The sequence below is a fragment of the Doryrhamphus excisus genome, linkage group LG7 (genome assembly GCF_037039965.1).
Source record: "Doryrhamphus excisus strain RoL-2023G ecotype Guam linkage group LG7, RoL_Dexc_Guam_v1.1, whole genome shotgun sequence".
Taxonomy (NCBI): domain Eukaryota; kingdom Metazoa; phylum Chordata; class Actinopteri; order Syngnathiformes; family Syngnathidae; genus Doryrhamphus; species Doryrhamphus excisus.
In genome coordinates, this window is record NC_136363.1 from 19093032 (window position 1) to 19115219 (window position 22188).

The 22188-nt window shown below is 40.6% G+C and overlaps 4 protein-coding genes across 8 annotated transcripts in view; 2 read left to right on the forward strand and 2 right to left on the reverse strand.

Annotated features, from left to right (window-relative positions):
* Window positions 1–7889, reverse strand: part of arfgef1 (ADP-ribosylation factor guanine nucleotide-exchange factor 1 (brefeldin A-inhibited)) — a 34674-nt gene extending 26785 nt beyond the window's left edge. For both annotated transcript variants that reach the window (XM_058059624.2, XM_058059623.2), the window contains exon 1: window positions 7514–7889. In XM_058059624.2, coding sequence (XP_057915607.2) covers window positions 7514–7637 — 124 coding nt within the window. In that variant the 5' untranslated portion in view covers window positions 7638–7889. The remainder of the gene's footprint in view (window positions 1–7513) is intronic.
* The window catches only part of prex2 (phosphatidylinositol-3,4,5-trisphosphate-dependent Rac exchange factor 2), a 100038-nt gene continuing 84847 nt past the window's right edge, over window positions 6998–22188 (forward strand). The window contains exons 1-4 of one of the 4 annotated variants that reach the window (XM_058059630.2): window positions 7875–7936; window positions 15104–15157; window positions 15278–15370; window positions 18680–18758. Coding sequence is in view for 2 of the 4 variants with exons in the window: in XM_058059628.2 (XP_057915611.2) it covers window positions 7551–7599; window positions 7701–7936 (285 nt within the window). In the remaining 2 variants the exon portion in view is untranslated. Of the gene's footprint in view, window positions 7600–7700; window positions 7937–14682; window positions 14751–15103; window positions 15158–15277; window positions 15371–18679; window positions 18759–22188 lie in introns of those variants that run through there. The other 3 variants (XM_058059629.2, XM_058059628.2, XM_058059625.2) reach the window with 3 other exon arrangements.
* cpa6 (carboxypeptidase A6) lies at window positions 9050–20904 on the reverse strand. The gene is made up of 11 exons (XM_078792551.1): window positions 20783–20904; window positions 18665–18740; window positions 15499–15623; window positions 15269–15386; window positions 15098–15199; window positions 14924–15028; window positions 14655–14765; window positions 14459–14549; window positions 9922–10124; window positions 9757–9841; window positions 9050–9549 (listed from the first exon to the last, which is right to left on the reverse strand). The coding sequence occupies exons 1-11, from the start codon at window positions 20902–20904 to the stop codon at window positions 9329–9331; spliced, it is 1359 nt and encodes a 452-aa protein (XP_078648677.1). The 3' UTR covers window positions 9050–9328.
* LOC131108597 (uncharacterized) lies at window positions 11208–12864 on the forward strand. The gene is made up of 2 exons (XM_058059707.2): window positions 11208–11487; window positions 11560–12864. The coding sequence occupies exons 1-2, from the start codon at window positions 11404–11406 to the stop codon at window positions 12760–12762; spliced, it is 1287 nt and encodes a 428-aa protein (XP_057915690.2). The 5' UTR covers window positions 11208–11403; the 3' UTR covers window positions 12763–12864.

Consider the following 22188-nt stretch of genomic DNA (forward strand, 5'->3'; position numbering starts at 1 on the left):
TATAGCTTAAAAATAGATTTAAAAAAAAATAAATGTGATTAATTGTGAGTTAACTCTGGACAAAAATGCAATTAATCACGATCACGTATTTTAATCGATTGACAGCCCTAATTATAACCAACAAACCCGCTCTGATTTAATTTCATGCTGTTGTTCAAACCCAAGTGGGGGGTGGGCTTTGCTTGTGCATTTAAACTCTCCCTCTATATTTGCCCTGTGATTGGCTGGCGACCAGTCCAGGGTGTACCCCGCCTCTCGCCCGAAGACAGCTGGGATAGGCTCCAGCACCCCCCCCCCCCGCGACCCTCGTGAGGAAAAGCGGTAGAAAATGAATGAATGGGACCTTTAAGTTGGTCATCCATTCAGGGTATAAAGGTCACGGACACATTGTTGTTCCTCCATGCATGAAGGAATGCAGGTACTTTTCAAACACCGCGGCACAGGGAAAACTCGTCCCAACTCCCAATGACAACTCGACTCCTCATACCCCCCCCCTGTACACTGCACGATGGCCGCCAACAGGAAGCTTTTGAGGTTCAAATGTAGGTTAAAATGTGCTACGGGGACTGGCGCCCTCACTGTTGACTAGGAATAAACGCCGTCAGGTCCCCGCCGGAGCGGCATCATTGTCAAACACGGCTTTATTCATGTTTCAAAAAAAAAAAAAGGGGGGGGGGGTGTTGCTATCAACTAGACGATCCTTTCATTCACAGCACAAGCTGATGGTGGCTTCGATATGCTGTGCACAATAAATACAATAGTGAGTCAGTCAGCCTCTCGGGATGCAAATGAGGTGCATGATTCAGCGAGGGTTGTTTTTTTTTATTTTTTTATTTATTTTTTTTGGAAGCCGACAGTGGCGGAGACGCTTGCTCACATCTGAGCGCTGCTTGATAAAAAGTATGTCTCTCTCTCTCTCTCTCTCTCGCAGCATCACATCCCAAGACGCCCTTTTTGCCCTAAAAAACACCTTTGGATGAATATGTGTGGAATACATATGGCCATTTATTCACTTGTATATTCCACACAACACAGCAGCAACAGAACCAATGTTGTAATAACAGTAAGGGGTTCAGCCAACTTTAATTAAAAAAAAAAATTCACTGTAAACAAGAGTGGGGTAAGTGTTTAACACTTTTTAAAGCGCATGCTGAGATAAAGTTACTTGATACTTCGCACTACTGCCACCTTGTGGATGTTATTGGGACGTTGCATGCAGACACAGCTAATTAGACGTTACTTAGTTGTGAGTTGTTACACGGCTGCACGGTGATCGAGTGGTTAGCATGCAGCAAGGAGACCCAAGTTCGAGTCCACCCTTGGCCATCTCTTTGTGAAGTGTGCATGTTTTTCTCCGGGTACTCCGGTTTCCTCCCACATTCCAAAAACATGCTAGGTTAATTAGCGACTCCAAATTGTCCATAGGTATGAATGTGAGTGTGAATGGTTGTTTGTCTATATGTGCCCTGTGATTGGCTGGCGACCAGTACACCAGGACACCAGGGTGTACGCCGCCTCTCGCACTAGCAAGCTAACATAGTTAGCCTTATTTCTTCAGAACATAAGAAGCCAAAAACTTACCACGTTCACACAGAATAGCAGGAGGAACTTTTCTCCACTTGATCATGTCAGGCATACCGTTGGTGACTTCATGCAGCGTTAAGGTAATGTAACGTAAGAATGTCTCAATGTTGTGCGTCATTACTGCCGCACAGTGACCACAATACTACCTATCACTAGTATTAATTCATGGTACTTTAATCGAACTGTGATGTTCTGTATTGTAGTTTTCACCAGACAGAGGTGTTTCTATTATTTTCACTCTCCCGTGTCAGCCTTTGTGATGCATGGCATCAAAGTCTACATGCTCGTTGAGGAGGCGGGTCTTAATATTCTGCTAACAGAAGCTCCTCCCACCCCAAGAGTCGCATTATCAGTGTGAAAGACTTGGTTTTATTCTAAATATTTACGATAACTAGGACTGTCAAAGTTAACAAATTAATTCTTTAATAATAATGTTCCTTAATAGCCTTTTTACTCACAAATATTTAGAATTTAAAACCAGTATCGTAAATAAACAAATATTTTTTTTGAGCTGACACAAATAAAGACATGTTAGTGTGAGAGGTCTCACTCGCTCACATTTTGTATTTGCTGAACGTTTGTGGGCGAGTTTAAGAGCTAATATGCTAATAATGAAGAAAAATAGTAATACAAAAATATGCTGTATTTTTCAAAATAATGGCCCAACTCTGCACGGCGGATGTCTGGTTAGTGCACAGACCTCACAGCTACGAGACCCGGGTTCAATTCCACCCTCGGCCATCTCTGTGTGGAGTTTGCATGTTCTCACATGCATGTGTGGCTTTGTCCATAGGTATGAATGTGAGTGTGAATGGTTGTTTGTCTGTATGTGCCCAAATTGATATCCCTTTACATGAAATTTTATGTAATTATTGTTGTAGTTAAGATATTTCCCCTACTTATTATAGATAAAAATAGATTAAAAAAATGTATTAAATGCGATTAATTGTGAGTTAACTATGGACAAAAAATGCAATTAATCGCGATCACATATTTTAATTTATTGACAACCCTAATTATTAATTAACCAACAAACCCGCTCTGATTTAATTTCATGCTGTTGTTCGAACCCAAGGGGGGTGGGGGCTTCGCTTGTGCATTTAAACTCTCCCTCCGCTCGCACACTCGCAGTCCCCGTCATTCACATGCCTTCTAGGCCGCCTGCTAAGAATAGACTTCAGGTGAGCACACATGAAATGCAACACACCGGTGACACAAAAACCACACTGGGCGGACTCTTTTTTTTTTTTTTTTTTCCATTCTGCAGCCACGCAATGAATGAAACAAACACCTTGGCTGGGCAACTTAAGCTGACGGATCAAGACTAATTCAGTAAGAGCACATACCGCCGGCACGCTGTTTGCACACACAAGCCACTGGCTACAACACACAATCCATTTAAATAGGCTGCCTTCCAGGAAGATGGGTCATTTCAGACCTATATGACAAGGATTTACACATTACACCACAATGACGCCCTGCAAGACGCACTAAAATACGTGATTTGGTACCTTTATCCAGATCCTCACCAAATTGCAATGTGTTCTTACTTGAGCCATAACCCACCCATCTACAAACATCAGCCCAACTACAGTATTTGTTTATCAAGCATGGTGAACCTTAGCACATCGCTATCTAAACAAAAACAAGCTCATCATGGTCGTCTTTTACATTCGAGGTTGGACCTCGTAAGATCAGTGCGATAAACCCCCCCCCCCTCTTCCCAGCAGTCTCGAATGCAGCAATAAACATGCCCAAATTCTCCCAAGAGTGCCTGGGATTCGTCAATTAAAAGGCAGCGTATCGCAGCTGATCCAGGGAAAGGGGTGGGGAGACATCCAAACAGACTACCCTCCGGAGGCGCTCTCTGTATGCTACATCATGAAGCCTGGTGGTGAGAAAAACAGCTCGGAGGGGAGGGTACGCTGGGAAGAGCAGACAAGGAGCTGAGCTACTTAAACCGGACTGAAAGCTCCATTATCGGGGCGTAAAAATTATTTTTTCCATTAAGAAATCATGAAAATTGAAATCTTAGCATTGCAGAAAGCCAAAGAAAAAGCAAAACAGTTCAAGTATGAAATTCTGTACAGCATTAGAGACACGTTTCTGTCGGATTCTGACGTCAGATCTTAGTTATTAGTCAATTCATTCATTTTCTACCACTTTTTCCTCACAAGGGTGAAGGGGGATGCTGGAGCCTATCCCAACTGTCTTCAGGCGAGAGGCGGGGTACACACTGGACTGGTGGCCAGCCAATCACAGGGCACATATAGACAAACAACCATTCACACTCACATTCATACCTATGGACAATTTGGAGTCGCTAATTAACCTAGCATGTTTTTGAAATGTGGGAGGAAAAACCGGAGTACCCAGAGAAAACCCACGCAAACTCCACACAGAGATGGCCGAGGGTGGAATTGAACCGTAGTCTCCTAGCTGTGAGGTCTGCGCGCTAACCACTAGACCGCCATGCCGCCGTTATTAGTCAATAACACTCAAAATTCTAGCCCTAACTAATAATAAATAATAATACATTTTATTTGTATAGCGCTTTTCAGAGTACTCAAAGACGCTTTACAGTGAAGAAAAAAATAAATAAAATAAATAAATAATAGTTGAGTAAAAACAGGGTAAAAGATTAAAATACAATATTCATACATTCATTCAGAGCAAAAAAAAAAAGGCTAAAAGTGGGGCGGGGTATGGTAGTTGCCATAGATGGGCAACTACTATATTATTATTTTAGTACAGTTAATACTAACAATGTACTGTGTTTTTCTCTTGCTATACTTCCTCAGACGAATACCTCATTTAGATCCTGTTTATTTTCAGAAAGACACCCCAAATTACAACTATAATAATGATAATTTATGCTAATCATGTACTGTGTTTTTAAAGGGCCAGCCCTATTTGCGAAATCTCTTTTGTCTAATTGCCTTCTAAAGGCGATGTATACATCGATAACACGGTACTTCATACATATAAACACACGCCCCACAGTGGAAACAATGATAAAACGACCTCATCTGTGCACAGAATAATTCATTTACAGCTTCTATCAGTCCTTGAAGGATGCATCACAGTATATACAGTATGCACAAGATGATGTATAATAAATGGAAGGGGGGTGGGCTTATAGAAATGATACTATCTCTGATGTATACCATACATAAAATAATTATGTTTTCAGACGGAGTGCAGGCTGTGATACGCTGACACGCGTTCTAATGCAAGCTCATTATCAGAATACCAGTTCACCTCAGGGATTACGGCCAACTCGAGAAGGGAGGGGGGGGGGGCTAAACCCAAAAAATCCATACAAAAAGTAAATAATCAAGTATTTACATAATGTATTATTATTTTTTTTATGTGAATAACCCTTATTTAAACTCTAAATAGGTACGAATGTGAGTGTGAATGCAATATAAAATGGATGGATAACCTTTATTTAATGATTAAAAAATATATATATACACATAGAACTAAGGTTACTAATGTCATTGCTTGGTAAACACTGCTTGGTAAACACTTTTATTTATGGCCCGGTGCTTATCATGGGTGCACATGTGGTGGTGCAAAGCTTCTAACCAGGATTGGAGTGTGTGTGTGTGTGTGTGTGTGTGTTCCATTTATGGCCCCCCAGGTACGATAGTTCCATTGTTGCATACCAATTTACACTTCACATTATGGTCAATATCCAGTACACGGATATCCCCAGCAATGCAAAAACGATCAATTAGTGTGCCATCCAAAACTGTAACAAAAATTCTGCTTGATTTATGACAGAGATGTTCAGCGACAGGACAGAGGAGGACGCCTGCACGCTCTTTCGGAGATGTCTCAGAGCCCCGAGAGATGGAGGAGATTATGTAAGTCACTCTCTATTCTGGGTCACCCAGTCCTTTTCCGTTTTTTTTTTTAATGCACGATACTACCTCCTCACTCAACTTTGCATTCACAAGAGTTAGTATATTACCCCGGAGAGACCTTCTGAACCTTCTATTATATAAGTAATTACCTTTACTATGACTGATACCATCATGTGTGATCATGAATCTCTGCATACTGACTTCACCATCCGCATTGAAGCTATAAACTGTGACCCCCGGCTTGTGCATAGTCCTTCTAAAAAAAAACACCTCAAGGTCAGTCTCCACAGTGTAAATGCAGATTGTGTGGGTGTGTGGACAGGACACAGGTAGCCTGTTGCCTGCTACACAACATGGTCTCATTGTGTCCCTGCCGGCATCATATTACATCCTCGGTAGGACAAAAGTTGTTTGTTGCAAGGGACTCGCATCATAAATAATGTCTGACATATGAAATAACACCGTTTGGTATCATTTAAATACAAGTGCATCGTATTTTAGTAGAAAATAAAGGTTCCTCGAATAAAGACACTGAATGCAAAAGGGGATTATCATGTTTATCTCCTCGTACGGGTCGCGGGAATATGCTGGAGTCTATCCCAGCTGACTTTAGGCGAGAGGCGGGGGTTCAGCCAATCACAGGGCAAGCTAACAAATAAGCTAACCGTGCAGCCCCAAACCATTCGTTTTTGCTACAAATGATACAAAATAAAAAGCCGACTCATCTTTCAGTCAATCCAAATATCGATATTATAATTATCAGGGTAGTATCGACTCAATACTAGCATATTGAGATCCATATAGGACTCTTTCAGGGCAAAACACATGTTTTTAATGCTTTTTGCTTTACTGCTTTTGCATTTATTTTGTTTAGAACATTGTAATTAGGTTTTATTATATTTTGTATGTTTGCCTAAAACATGTGTTCTTCTTATTATAATGCCAAAATCACAAAATAATCCGGTTATATTAAAAATATCCAAGATCCCCATGGGGCTCTTTCAGGGTAAAACACATGTTTTTAATGCTTTTTGCTTTACTGCTTTTGCATTTATTTTGTTTAGAACATTGTAATTAGGTTTTATTATATTTTGTATGTTTGCCTAAACCATGTATTCTTCTTATTATAATGCCAAATCACAAAATAATCCGGTTATATTAAAAATATCCAAGTGAAACCTATCGGTAGAGCGATATTAGGAACTGCACCTGCTAAATGTACACAGTTAGCATGACTTGCTACATGTAAACCGGACGTACAGTGGTGCCAACTTCAAAATAAGAGCGGAGAGAACAAGATAAGCAGGTTTAGTCGCTCGCTGGAACGTTTCGTTTAGTGAAAATAAACACAGCTTTGTTACTAATTCATTTAACGATCTGTGTTGGTTGAAAAATGTGTCATTTCTAGATCTGCATATGAAGGAATGGGATTTCATTTCATTCAGGACCGGAAGCTGTACCTGGTACTTCCGACAACGTCTTATGCCCTATGTTATAAAGGTGCTAGTGACAGCTGTCACCTTCTCCTTTCACTACCTCCGATTTACACCCAACTAGAAGTAACGTTTGAACATTAAACTGACTTAAATGTGCAATAAATAACCGAACAAATGAGTCACTGCAAACGGCAAGAGCGGAGGGGCTACGCGTACCAGGAAGAGACGCCAACCATTGTGGCCTCAAAGGCATGCGATTAAACGCTTGCAATAATTACAGCGTTCGTGGGGACGTGTGCATGTCCGCTACGTTGACGTTACATTGCTTCGGTACCCTTATACAACTTTTTGCAATGTTTGTTTCCCCCCTGCGGCCTACAAGCTCGCATCGCCAACTTAACAGCCAAGCACCTCCTTGCACCATTTCCGCGTTGAATAGCGACTCGTCGAATAAACACACAACAGCTCACAGTCCACACGTAGCTGTTAGCTTTAAGTCATCGAACACAATGGCGGCGTTTTTGGTGGTTTTGTTGTTTGCAAGGTAGCCGGCGTAATGAGTGGAGTGGGGTGCGTGACGTGTCTAAATGAGACACACACAAAAAAATACACACAACTTACCTAGTGCCACTTCGCAGGCTTTGCGCAGTTGGGAGTGATGGGCTTTTTTCACCTCCTTGTCCGCCAAAATCTTCTCCAAAGCTCTGGTGAGGAACATGTTTTTCGTCTTTTTGCCCTCAAACATGACGCACCGGAATTCGGGGCGCGGTGTGTAAATGTAATGTGTGTGTATGTGTGTGTGTGTCAGGCTGGAGGAGGAGTGAGGGAGAGGATAAAGGGGGTCCGAAAAGATGTGCTTCCCCCTCAGCGATGACGGCCCACACCAACAAAAAAAGAAAAAACAAACACACACAAAAGGTGGGCTCAATCCCCGTCAGATGGACATCAACGACCTGCCTCCTGCGCCATGTTGGAGAGGAAACGACGTCACGTTGGCGTGCGGCCGCAGTGAGGCAGCAGGGAGATGCTGCTGCTGCTCGGGAGGTAGGCACAACACACACACACACACACATACACACACATATATCTTTCTAACTGAAAGGAAAAACATCACGTGAAGTTCTTAGATATAACAGACATTTTTTATGTGTAATGCATGCCACTGTTTTGTTATTATAAGTCATGACACAAAATTACTTTATATTTAATTTTTATTAATTTTAAAATTTAAAAATTTTAAATTGCGTTTTATTTGTATTAATTACTTAACTAAATAAATCAAATTATGTATTATTATTATTATTGTTATGGAAATTAAATATATATATTATTATATTATTATTATATAGATTATTATATATTATTATTATATAATATATTATGCAGTGTGCTGGAGCCTATCCCAGAAAAAAAATATCTAATAGAAAATTAATAAATTAATATATATTTAATTAATTAAAGTTTCTTTTTGTAACATACCTTAAAATACATCATTTTGTCAACAAACCTCTTCAATAATAATAATAATAATAATAATAATAATAATATTTAGGGATGTCAAATTTGTAATTGATATCAATCAAAATGCATTATCGGTATCTGGTATCTGGTTATCTGGTATCTTTTTTTTTTTTTTTTTAATGAAGACCGATATTAAAATGATGTATACAACACATATGTGTTCATTCCATCATAAGGGATACTCTGTATGTCATGTTACACATATCGGTATCAGTATCGGCTGATATCGAACATCCCTAATAATAATAATAAAAGGGACATAATAACACAATAAAACTGTATTTTAATATCTGTTTTATAACTCTCCTCTTAATTTATTTATATTTATAATCACTACAGTACATCGGTATCAAATTCACACTTTATTGTGATTTAGAATTAAATCGTGTTTGGGGAACATTTCGCATAAATAAGAGACGAAAATAAGAAATAAGACGAGTTCTTTGAGAATAATAAATCTATTATTATTTATATAAATTGATACGTAGTTTCCATAAGGCACCAACACTTGTAGTTGTGGCCTTTATTCACAATGCATCATTTTAAAGCCTTTTAACTGTTTATGAAATAACCAACATGTACAAAGTTATATCTATATCAAACAATGTTTATTCAAGTATATAATAACACACACAAACAGTATATTAAGTCGTCCATACCTGAGTAATGACAAAATATGATTCCACTGACAGGTTGTTCCTTACCAATAACACAAAAACCACACACAGCTCATAAAAATAGTGTTACAGCAATGAAGGCATTCATAGGTTTTGTGGTCCATTAAAAAGCCCTTTTTGGTACTTTACTGCTGAGTCATCAAAGTGCCGCTGGATCATGACTGACAAGTGCTCCAATGGCCGCCGCTTATTGCGAGAAGCTTATTTTTCTGATTTGTGACCAAACACAGGAGTGTATTTATACATATAGTAATGTATCGACGTCACTGTGGCTGTGACACTTCTTTAGCAGACCCGAGGCGATGGCCTTCACCGCCCTCATGGTCTCGGTGCACGTGGGGTTGATCAGAGACTCTGGAAGCAGGAAGCCGAAGTAGCCTGTGTCCCTCAACTCGAACGCAAACGCGTACGGGATGCCGTTCCTGTAGGCCCAGTCTATGGAACTGCCTGAGCTAACATCTATGATGAGAGAGGGACACAAAGTATCGTCGTGGTTATGATGCATTTTCGTAAATTATTTATAATGTACAAGAAGAATACACAGAACTGCATTGTTACACTTTTTGCCCTCCATTTGGTCTCCTAGGGTAAGGCACAATCCAATAGTAATAATACAACGCCGTCATACGTATACACCAAGGTCCTCCTCCTATGGAATGTACTCACAGAGGGTCGTGGAGGCGGGTCCATATCTGTACTTGACTCCATAGGCTGAATAAAGCGCTGTCACCGCATTGTGAGCCGTCGACTCCTACAAAAGTAACACACCCAACAAATAACCATATGGCGAATGGATCCGTTACAATAGCGTTTAATGACGTGCGTCCTCACCACGCAGTTGAAATTGGGGATGGTGGCGTACTTGTAAGAGTACGGGTAGAGCAGCATTTGGGCGTACGCGTGGATGGAGATGTAGGCTTTCACTTGCTTCTTGTTCTTGCGCAGGAACTTAGCCACCGCCCTGACCTCGGGTTCCGACTCGGGGAAAGGGCCACAATACGTGTCGTCGCAGGGGTGGGAGGACGCCCCTTCTTCTATAGACGGTGACACGAGAGTCATTCAGATGTTTGGGTTTGTTATCATGTGGGAAAACTGCCATGCGGCCCAAGTAAGACTAGTAGTAAATGTGTGTGGTGGGACAGGAAGTGACATCAAGGAAGTGACATCAAGGGTTCAGAGGTGAGTTTTAGCTTGGCAATGGTTATTATTGTGTTTATTTTCATTACAAATATGATGGGTCGAGTGGTTAGCGTGCAGACCTCACAGCTAGAAGACCCGAGTTCAATCCCACCCTCGGTGTGTCTCCCACTTTCCAAAAACATGCTAGGTTGCTAACATGCTAATTGGCAACTCAAAAAATGTTCTATACCTTTTTTTCGCTAATTATTGTTAATTTTCTTCTCATAATATTAGACATGGGGCTGCGCGGCGGTTAAGTGGTTAGCGCGCAGGCCACACAGCGAGGAGACCCGAGTTCAATTCCACCCTCGGCCATCTCTGTGTGGAGTTTGCATGTTCTCCCCGTGCATGTGTGGGTTTTCTCCGGGTACTCCGGTTTCCTCCCACATTCCAAAAACATGCTAGGTTAATTAGCGACTCCAAATTGTCCATAGGTATGAATGTGAGTGTGAATGGTTGCTTGTCTATATGTGCCCTGTGATTGGCTGGCGACCAGTCCAGGGTGTACCCCGCCTCTCGCCCGAAGACAGCTGGGATAGGCTCCAGCACCCCCTGCAATCCTTGTGAGGATAAGCGGTAGAAAATGAATGAATGAATGAACAATTATGATGTTGTTATCATTGTGCATAATCCAAGCCTGCAAAGTCTGGTGCTTTATCTCATTGAACCTTACAGTAACATTACTGACACCTAGTGACCAGTGTGGAACACTACAGTTACAATTGTGTGTTGACTCATTCATTCAATGGAAAGTAAATCTATACTGCTATACAAAGCTGTACTCTGACTACTATATACTAATACTCAAAGTATACCAAGTCCTTTGAGAAGATAAAAGTCATAAAACCGCTCTGCTCATGAGGGGAGTGCTTACTTATGTAATAAGCAAACTGTTGTATTCATTGGTCAGTTCACATGTCATCAGACATGTGTCATAGCAGTGTCACAAACCCCCCCCAATTTTTTTTTTTTTTTTTGCATCGCCTCTTTGTGATGTTTCGCACCTTTGTGACTGGAGGGCTTTGATCCCGCGACCTCTCCCTTTGCTTAACCGGCTCCATTCATTTCTGCATTAAAGTCACATTTATAAACAAGAAAAGCTTGAAGAATGATGGCAAATGAGTAAACACTAAAATGGATAACTCGGAGCAAAGGGGCCCTGAAAGCGTTGACCGAAGGGAGTTTTCCACCACAGCCAAAGCAGACTATCCAAGGAGGGTGAGTTGAAACCACGAATGGCAGCTTTTGACACATTTTGAGGAGTCAAAAAAAGTTTCCTGGTTATTTCAGCCGCACCAGCAATGGCATCGCGGCAAGGCTACAGAGGGTGGCTACCACAAACACGGTGGCCTCAAGCAGGCTCTCTTTTTCAGCGAGAGCTCCAACAGGGAGCTTGCCGCCCAAAACGCCGCCCTGAGGGAACACATGGACAACGAACGCCAAAGACACCACGAGGAGAGGCAGAAGTTTCGTAAAGCTCTGGATGAAGCTCGAACCGGACGGACCACGCCGGAGATGGAGCAGAAGCTCAGAGAAAAGGAGAATGAAATGAGCGTCCTGAAGAACGCGCTGGCCGTCGCTCAAGCGGAAACGGTTCAAGCGCGGAGATACTGGATGGAAGAACATGAACTGCTCAAGAAAGCCAGAGAAGACGTCTCTGAGAGCATGGTGGCGACGGTGAACGCCGAGTGGCAGCAGTGTTGGCTGGTCCGCGAGCAGGAAACGGCGGCCCACCTGCAGTGTCAGTGGGAGAACATGCAGTGGCAGATGGAGGAGATGGAAGCCCATTTCAACTCCAGGCTGGAGAGCATGCAGAGACACAACATGGACACGACCGATTATTTCAAGACGGAGATGGAGCGTCTTCAGTGGCACATGGGATGCAGCCTGCAGGAGAAGGACGAGCACATCGCAAAGCTGACCAATGAGAACTGCATGCTCGGAGCGGAAAACGCCGCCATGTCTGGCCAGCTCCTCAAATTCGAAGCGGAGATTTCTGAGCTGCAACAAAGTCTCCTCTCTGTGAAGGAAGAGCTCAAGGCTGAGCGGGAATCCAAGATGAATCCCATTGGTCGGGAGCGGCCTGTGACCTTAATGGCGGAGACTGACCCTGAGCGTCTGAAACAAGGAGACATTTTGAAACAAGACGAGCTGAACAACCTTCAGGACTCTCTGGAAGCATCCAGGAGAGAAACCATCAATGTGAGGAAATACTGGATTGGGGAGTGCGAGCAGCTCACAAAGACCACAAAGGAGAACGCCAAAAACGTTGTCGCCGCCATCGATGTGGAGTGGCAGCTGTTCAAAAGCGAGTGGGAGCGCATGCAGACGCGTATGACGCAGGCCTTGCAGGAGAAGGAGAACTTGGTCGTGAAGTTGCAACAGGAGAACGCCTCGCTTGTGGAAGACAACGTGAAGATGACGTCGCAGCTCCGAAAATGCGGACTCAAGGACACCCCCGAGATTTGTTATGGAGGATCCGCTGAAGGCTGAGGAAGCGCTCTAAAAGCATTTTTGGAATGTTTTCTTCCTGAAAATGGAGACTTTATTTCAGTGACCTTCTAAAAAGATACTTTAGATGCCATCACAGATGTGTGCCAGTGATGTTGCAGAGGACCAGTGTGAACATTTCTAAAAATAACTCATAAATCATCGCTGTTTTGTGGTTACTTCGTCCTATTATTAGTCAGCACATATGCCTATTTAAGCAAATTGTGCATATAAATAACTAAATGAACTAAAATACAAAAGTAGTGTATAATCCATTATAAATGCAGTACTCTACATTGGTCACTAGGTGTCAGTAAGACCACTGCCCAATCACTAACCTTGAACCGACGTTTATAGTAGGTTTAAATGACCTCATAAGCGGCATAATAACATTCATTCATTCGCGAGGGTCGCGGGGGGTGCTGGAGCCTATCCCAGCTGTCTTCGGACGAGAGGCGGGGTACACACTGGACTGGTCGCCAGCTAGCCAATCACAGGGCCCATATAGACAAACAACCATTCACACTCACATTCATACGTATGGACAATTTGGAGTCGCTAATTAACCTAGCATGTTTTTTTTTTTGGAAACCGGAGTACCCGGAGAAAACCCACGCATGCAACATGCAAATTCCACACAGACATGGCAGAGGGTGGAATCGAACCCTCGTTTCCTAGCTGTGAGGTCAGCACACCAACCACTTCGCCACCGTGTCGCCGCATAATAACATTATAATAATAACACAGGTCACTGTTGCGGCATAGCCCACAACAAGCTAAAACTCAATTCTGAACCACTGATGTCACTTCCTGTCATGTATGTCAAGTTGACTATAGGGGTGTTATTTCATGTCTGGATGGCTCTAATGTTTAAAAAACATATTTACAAAACGATAACCCTACGATAACTATGAAAATATTCAATTTATAAAGAAATCCTACTTCACGAAAATTCACTTAACGTGGTCAGGTCTGGAACCAATTAACAGTGATAAATGAGGGATTACTATTATATGGCAGCAATAAATCCATAATTATGACAATAGGATGAACCGACATTGAAGCGACTGACCACAGGAATAAGTTGTACTGCAAGATATTTCAAGCGTAAAAATAAATGTCACATTTGACATTCTCACTTCCAAGTTATCCATCAGTTTGTGAGCAAAAATATAATACATGATACATTATATTCATATATATTGACAGTTAGAGAACCTTGTCTTGTGTGTCTCTGTAATGGTGTGACGATAACCGTAGAAGCGTAAATGGAATTTTGTTATTATTATTGTAATTTTTGTATGTTTTTTCCCTTATTTTACTTATTTCTTATGTACAGGCCTTCCTTTTCAACTTTGTTAAGACTTTATAAATACTTTGTCATTGTTAGTAGTAGTACAGTAGTATTAGTATTTTCTCATTAAACATTGACGATAGCTGCTTCGGTTTTTGTCGTGAAAACCTAAATAATGTAAAACTCATCAATCCATTAGACACCTATATGTATAAATATATATATATTTTTTTTTACGTAATATTAATTTTTGTGAGATTATTGTGCCCGAATTTCAAAGGCCGCCAGTACCAGAAAAGGTTGAATTCAGCAGCGTTGCTCACCTTCATTATCAAATTTTCTTTGGCCCCATGGTGTGTTATTTAGCACAGTGGTAACAGTTCCGAAACCAGTTTTGACACTCACCACACCATTTGACCTTCCAGTTTCTGTTAGCGTCAACTCCTCTGCAATGGAACTTACGGTTCTTGGACCGTGTCTTCCTCCAGAAACGATCCTACAAACAAACAAAGCATATTGAATGGGGTCCCAGTAGGGGTCCCAGTAGGGGTCCCAGTAGGGGTCCCTGTAACCTTGCTATCTATTTAATGCTATATTGTACTTTGGTCCAGCTGTAGTGGTATCCATCCACGTTGAAGACCGGCATGATGTAGAAATTGAGCTGATTGAGCAACCGCCGCATGACTGAGTCATACGGGTAGGACTGCAGTGCCTGTAATATCATAGAAAAAAACATTATTACATTATTATGATCAATAATTATCATCACTGTTCTTTAAATGCTAGTAGGTGATGTAGGGACAGGGACTAAAATGATACTGACCTCTAGTGGTGTGAGTGGGTTACTACATTATTATTATGTGGTACTACCTCTTTGACGAACCACTGACAGAAGGCGGGTCCTATCCACTCTCTGGCATGGACCCCGCAGTCGATCCAGACGGCCTTTTTCTGGGGGCGACTTCTCTTTCCTAGCTGACATGAGATCAGCGTTATCAGTTACTGTATCAGTTACTCATCTCTGTGTGTTCTTCTTTCTCTTACCTGAAGGACATAAAGCGCTCGTCCCTCGTAGGACGTCCCGATGGAGAACATGTCCAGCAGGTGAGGATGAGTCGCGTTCAGGTCAAACATCCACTTCTGGATCTTTGATAAAAAAGTAAAACTTTTGTATTTTAAGTGAGCAATAATATGAAGGCTGATGAGAGGTTATACCTCTTCCAGGGAGTGGTAGACCTCATAGTCGTATTGACTCTCTGACCTCCGTCGGCGAGACGAGCGGCGGCCCGTCTGCTGTTTTTCAATTTCCGCCTGCAGGTTGGTGATAAAAACCCTGCAGCACAGTGACATTGATATCATATGATAACATCACATCACCTGCGGTCTTATTTACTATGGAGTGCTTTTCGAAGAGGGTTGGGTTGCCAGGTTGTTAAAGATCTCACCTATATTGGATGCCTTCCTGCTTTAAGCTAGCATGTAGACCTCGTGTGTCTCTATGTTTGATGTGCACATCCACTGTAGCATTGAAGCTGATCAGAGAAACACTGTTAGGATGCCAGAGGTCCACCTTAAAAGACAATCACAAATTCAAGTGACGCAATGATTTCCTTTATTAGCATATTTATTGTACGCACATGCATTCACGCGATAAAGCATGGCTGTCCAAAGTGCAGCACGGAGGCCATTTTTGCCATTTTAGAACTACAATTTAATAAAACTGCCCGAAAGTTGATTAATGCCTTTAATATAGCGACTTGGGCTGCACGGTGGACGAGTGGTTGGCATGCAGACCTCACAACTAGGAGACCCGAGTTCAATCCCACGCTCGGCCATCTCTGTGTGGAGTTTGCATGTTCTCCCCGTGCATGCGTGGGTTTTCTCCGGGTACTCCGGTTTCCTCCCACATTCCAAAAACATGCTAGCAACTCCAAATTGTCCATAGATATGAATGTGAGTGTGAATGGTTGTTTGTCTATATGTGCCCTGTGATTGGCTGGCGACCAGTCCAGGGTGTACCCCGCCTCTCACCCGAAGACGGCTGGGATAGGCTCCCTCCCACATTCCAAAAACATGCTAGGTTAATTAGCGACTCAAAAATTGTCCATAGGTATGAATGTGAGTGTGAATGGTTGTTTGTCTATATGTGCCCTGTGATTGGCTGGCGACCAGTCCAGGGAGTACCCCGCCTCTTGCATGAAGACAGCTGGGATAGGCTCCAGCACCGCGACCCTCGTGAGTCGTAAAATACTAAATCGTAAATATTTTCCCTTGTAGCGTAACTTTAATGTCGTTATGACTATTTTCTTACATTTTGTCGTTTTCTTTCTTGACATTGTGCATGACTTTCCTTGTCAATAACGATGTTTCATGGCATTATGACTTTTTTCATCGTAACCTACAACTTGACTCCTAACATTTGCGTTTTTTCCTCAAAAATAGCTAACTTTTTTTCCCCCTAAAATGAAGACTTTTTTTAATGGTAACATTAGGGTGGTTCATCGTAACACGACTTTGGTCTCTTTTTTTTTTATCTGTATCATCGTATAGATTTTTCTTCGTAAAAATTACAACCTCTCTTTAAATCAAATCTTTATTTGAATTTGTTCTTGGAATTTTACGACGGTTCTAGTAGCATCATGTCATTGTAAAGCTCAGTCCTTGTAAAATGATTTTCCTCTCGTATTAATCGCAGTTTTTGACGTTGTTTATCTTTTTTGGTCATTGTACAACCCTTTGATCTTAACGTCATTCTGTTCTCTAACAAAATGACTAGGGATGTCCGATATTAGCTTTTTTTTTTGCCGAAAACCACTAAGTTGATATTGTCCAACTGTCATTTCCGATACTGATATCAGTTGATATTGCATTTTTAAGCTGATATCGGTCCGATAATTATCAGACATCCATAATCATGACTCTTTCCCAAAACAAAAATCTCTATGTCGATGATGTGCCATCTTTTTTAGTAAAAAAAAAAAAGGAAGAGTCAATTTTTAACGTCCCAGCTGGCATGCATTGATTGCAGCGTGAAGCAGAGACAATCAGGCTGGCACACATGCTTGTTAATGTATCACTTCGCTGTAATGGAATTGTTTATCCAAGCTGGAAAATGCGGCGTCCTCCACTATGAGCCCAGTCGTATACACCATATGTTTAGTTTGGTCACATGACCAAAAACATTCATTATTACACTCTTCATTTTGTTTTCCTTTTGGTTGCCACTGTTTGTGTATGCTAGCAATAAATTAATTTACGTGTTGTTGTGGCGGCGGCTGTGCCAAAACAGGATGAGGAAGAGTTTATGGTTCAATAAAAGCCCGTAATTGAGTGTCATCCCGCATAAACGCTCTCTCTCTATACGTGTGCTCCATTACAGAAGTATTTGTCGCTGGCGTTATTTGGGGCAGCCTTCTTTCCGCCCTGCCTTGTCCCGCACTAAAAACTTTGCCACCGGCACCGGAGGCGTTGCAGTGTGGCTATAAGCTAATGAAAACACGCGTCTACAGCTGTCCAAACACTCGCCACCGCCGCTATGGTTCACCTCGGAGCACTGTCGAAAAAACACAGTTTTATTATGGGAACAACATTTAGTATTACAATATAGTGACTACGTAACTGTATGACAATAAGAAAAATGCAGCATTTATGTAATATTATGATATTGTGTACTATTATACTATTAAAAAGTATTCATTTTCAAAGAAATAAGTTAAAGATCTATAAGGTTATGGGACGCCATTATGATTTAATATAAGACATGGGGCTGCGCAGTGGTCGAGTGGTTAGCACACAGGCCGCACAGCTATGAGACCCGGGTTCAATTCCACTCTCGGCCATCTCTGTGTGGAGTTTGCATGTTCTCCCCGTGCATGCGTGGGTTTTCTTCCGGTTACTCCGGTTTCCTCCCACATTCCAAAAACATGCTAGGTTAATTAGCGACTCCAAATTGTCCATAGGTATGAATGTGAGTGTGAATGGTTGTTTGTCTATATGTGCCCTGTTATTGGCTGACTGGCGACCAGTCCAGGGTGTACCCCGCCTCTCTCGCCCAAAGACGGCTGGGATAGGATTGTAAAATGCACATTTTTACACAAAATAAAGTTGTAATATTACGAGAATGTGTTAAAAAAACTGTAAAAAATATGAGATAATGTCCAAATATTATGGAACATTTTTTTTTAATTTATTATGGAAAATAAATGTGTTATTCATTCATTCATTTTCTACCGCTTACTATCACGAGGCTCATGGGTGGTGCCGTCTTCAGGCGAGAGGCAGGGTACACCCTGGACTGGTCAGCAGCCAATCACAGGGCACATATAGACAAACAACCATTCACACTCACATTCATACCTATGGACAATTTGGAGTCGTTAATTAACCTAGCATGTTTTTGGAATGTGGGAGTACCCGGAGAAAACCCATGCAAACTCCACACAGAGATAGCCGAGAGTGGAATTGAACTTGAGTCTCCCTGCTGTGAGGCCTGCATGCTAACCACTTGTCCAACGCGCAGCCCCATGTCTTATCTTATTAGATAATGCATTTTTTCCACACAAATACATTAGTATATTATATGAATGTGTTGAAAAAAAATAACAGGCCAACCTTAATGTGTTGTAGAATATTCCTGAGCGTGTTCACCTCCTGGTCGTTACTCGGAGTGATCCTAAAAACCTGATCTCTGCAGGAAGAAGAAGAAGTAAGTGTTAAGTTACTACTCCATAGTTCCATAGGTGTGTTGCCCTACTTGAGACTGACGCTCAATGGAGACCTTTACCGACTTGTGTTACAGCAGGTAGCGCTGTTGTATGAATGGAGCGGTATGTTTATTGTTGTGCTGCTTTCTTTATCCGTGTCCATGTATGGCATGGAAACACGTCTTGGGGACAGTTTGCTGGTAAAAAAAGCAAAAGCAGATCCTGTATACCAGTCAGGGTATAAGTGTTCCATAAAAAGTCCATTATAAGGGGCACGGTGCGGCACTCACCTCCACCCAACTCCTGCTTTAGTTGACATCCATCCAAAATATACGCTGATCTATACCAGCCTCTTCATCAAGGCTTCCTTTGATGAACACGCCATACTGTACATACTTATGTATGTACCATATTTTCATGCGCCTCTTTTGCTTTTTCTTCGGCTTATTCCACAACATGAAACCTGAGCGTGCATTTTATAATCAGTTTAAAAGGAGAACGTTACACGTGGTGGGGAAATTTTAATAGTTTAATAGGGTTGTATTTGTTTAGATAGTTCAAAGCAACAAATATCAAACTGAAAATTATGCTAAAAAAAAAAAAAATTTAGTTGGGAACTGATATTTTCCTGAAACTTATTTTTTTAAATAGTTCAGTTAGCACAAAAGCAACAAATATTCATTCATTCATTCATTTTCTACCACTTTTCATCACGAGGGTTGCGGGGGGTGCTGGAGCCTATCCCAGCTGTCTTCGGGCGAGAGGCGGGGTACACCCTGGACTGGTCGCCAGCCAATCACAGAGCAACAAATATCAAACTGAAAATTATGCTTAAAAAAAAAATTTTTTTTAGTTGGGAACTGATATTTTCCTGAAACTTATTTGTTTAAATAGTTCAGTTAGCACAAAAGCAACAAATATCAAACTGAAAATTATGCTTCAAAAAAATTTATTTTTTTTAGTTGGGAACTGATATTTTCCTGAAACTTATTTGTTTAAATAGTTCAGTTAGCACAAAAGCAACAAATATCAAACTGAAAATTATGCTTCAAAAAAATTTCTTTTTTTTTAGTTGGGAACTGATATTTTCCTGAAACTTATTTGTTTAAATAGTTCAGTCAGCACAAAAGCAACAAATATCAAACTGAAAATTATGCTTCAAAAAAATATATTTTTTTTAGTTGGCAACTGATATTTTCCTGAAACTTATTTTTTTTTAAATAGTTCAGTTAGCACAAAAGCAACAAATATCAAACTGAAAATTATGCTTCAAAAAAACTTTTCTTTTTAGTTGGGAACTGATATTTGCCTGAAACTTATTTGTTTAAATATTTCAGTTAGCACAAAAGCAACAAATATCAAACTGAAAATTCTACTTTAAAAAACAATTTAGTTGGGAGCTGATATTTTCCTGAAACTTTCTGATGAAAGACAGGAGTCTAGTCTTTTTTTTATAGTAGGGTTATATAGACATAGAACACAACATTCTGGCCTCGAAAGATCAGTCCAAATTGTCAAAAAATGGCCAGTATACTTCTTTATACTGCGTTTTGTGTCATTTTTATTCATAATACTCATGGCCATCATGCCGTACATTGGAGAGTACCTTTACGAGAGCTCAGTTGCTCAGTGCGAAAAATGACTTTTTAGTTGTTTGAGGTTGTAATTTACCAAATAAACAGCATACTTTTGGAAGCTTTTTGTGTTTTGCTAGTTTTTATGACAGGTGTATAGTGGACAAAGTTTGGACACCCATGATTTAAAGTGTTTACAAAGGTTTGACCCTGTAACAGATTATTTCTTCTTCTATTGTTTCCTATGGGGAACATGGTTAGTAAATGCAAATAAAGGACTGCATGTCAGTCTAACAACAACAACAACAACATAAAGCCTGTCTTTGTTCGTGCTAGATGAGAAGATCTTTGCACACATCTGATTGCAATTGCATCCCATCCTGTCCCACACATGAATGGAAAGAAAGGAAAGGGGGGGGTAGGAGGAGGGGGTGTCCTCTTACTTTACTCACCCAGCATAGCGGTTCTTGTAGAGAAGTCCACTAGCACCAGTAGTGGGACATAGCACGCTGCTGAAGATTATCACACAAGGCAGTAACAAAAACCCTAACAGGCACCCTGAATCCTGCATCATATTTGCAGTACAATTTTTAAAAAGTATATATTTTTTACAGCTTTATCCCAAAACTACTTAAAAAGAAAAAAGAAAAAGTCCTTTGAGTTCACACCTGATGTGCAGGAGGTGCCAAAAGTGTCCAGGCAAGAGTAGGGGGGAAGCATTTAGCACCTCGAAGCAGTAGCAGCGGCGGCAGCGCTCTTTTAAAAGAGGCAGCGGGTCACGTGGTACGCGGCTGGTAACCGGAGACAGAGTGTGCACCGCGCAGGCGCGCGCACACACGCTGCTTGAACGTAAACACGAAAAGTAACAATTGTTTGGACGCGTTATTCTCATTATACCACCATTTTTACAATATAATACTATAGTAATAGACCACTACTACTACTACTACTACTAATAATAATAATAATAACACATTGGATAATATAATCATATAAATACAATAATTAAGTGTTTAATACATTATGAAGCCCATACATATAACAATAGTATATCATTATGAAGAACATAAGTACAAAATAAATCTAGTATTTCAAAAAAATATATAATAGATAATATTTATATATATATATTCCAAGTAGTTTTGATTCTATTATTAGGAGGAAAAAGTCATTTTTGTGTATTTTTTTTCAGCCTTAATCACCATCATATTTTCTAGTTGTTACTTTAACTGAGTGTAAGTTTATTTTGCAGTAGTAGTAGTAGTAGTAGTAGTAGTAGTAGTTTTGATTGTATTATGGGGGAAAAAAGTCATTTTTGTGTATTTTTTTTCATCATTAATCACCATCATATTTTGTAGTTGTTACTTTAACTGAGTGTAAGTTTATTTTGCAGTAGTAGTAGTTGTAGTAGTAGTAGTAGTAGCAGTAGTAGTTTTGATTGTATTATGAGGGGGAAAAAGTCATTTTTGTGTATTTTTTTTCATCATTAATCACCATATTTTCTAGTTGTTACTTTAACTGAGTGTAAGTTTATTTTGCAGTAGTAGTAGTTGTAGTAGTAGTAGTAGTATTGATTGTATTACGAGGGGGGAAAAGTCATTTTTGTGTTTTTTTTTCAGCATTAATCACCATCATATTTTCTAGTTCTTACTTTAACTGAGTGTAAGTTTGTTTTGCAGTAGTAGTAGTAGTTTTGATTGTATTATGAGGGGGAAAAAAGTCATTTTTGTGTATTTTTTTCAGCATTAATCACCGTCATATTTTCTTGTTGTTTCTTTAACTGAGTATAAGTTTATTTTGCAGTAGTAGTAGTAGTAGTTTTGATTGTATTATGAGGGGGACAAAAGTAATTTTTGTG

Bases quoted from the DNA above. Each gene is read 5' to 3' on its own strand.
- LOC131108597 (XM_058059707.2), top strand. From the start codon at position 11,404: ATGGATAACTCGGAGCAAAGGGGCCCTGAAAGCGTTGACCGAAGGGAG. The intron at 11,488-11,559 runs GTGAGTTGAAAC...TGGTTATTTCAG, and splicing joins AAGCAGACTATCCAAGGAGG to CCGCACCAGCAATGGCATCG.
- cpa6 (XM_078792551.1), bottom strand. From the start codon at position 20,904: ATGATGCAGGATTCAGGGTGCCTGTTAGGGTTTTTGTTACTGCCTTGT. The intron at 14,550-14,654 runs GTACAATATAGC...GTTTGTTTGTAG, and splicing joins ACCACTACAGCTGGACCAAA to GATCGTTTCTGGAGGAAGAC. The intron at 9,550-9,756 runs GTGAGTACATTC...CTCTCATCATAG, and splicing joins ACCCGCCTCCACGACCCTCT to ATGTTAGCTCAGGCAGTTCC.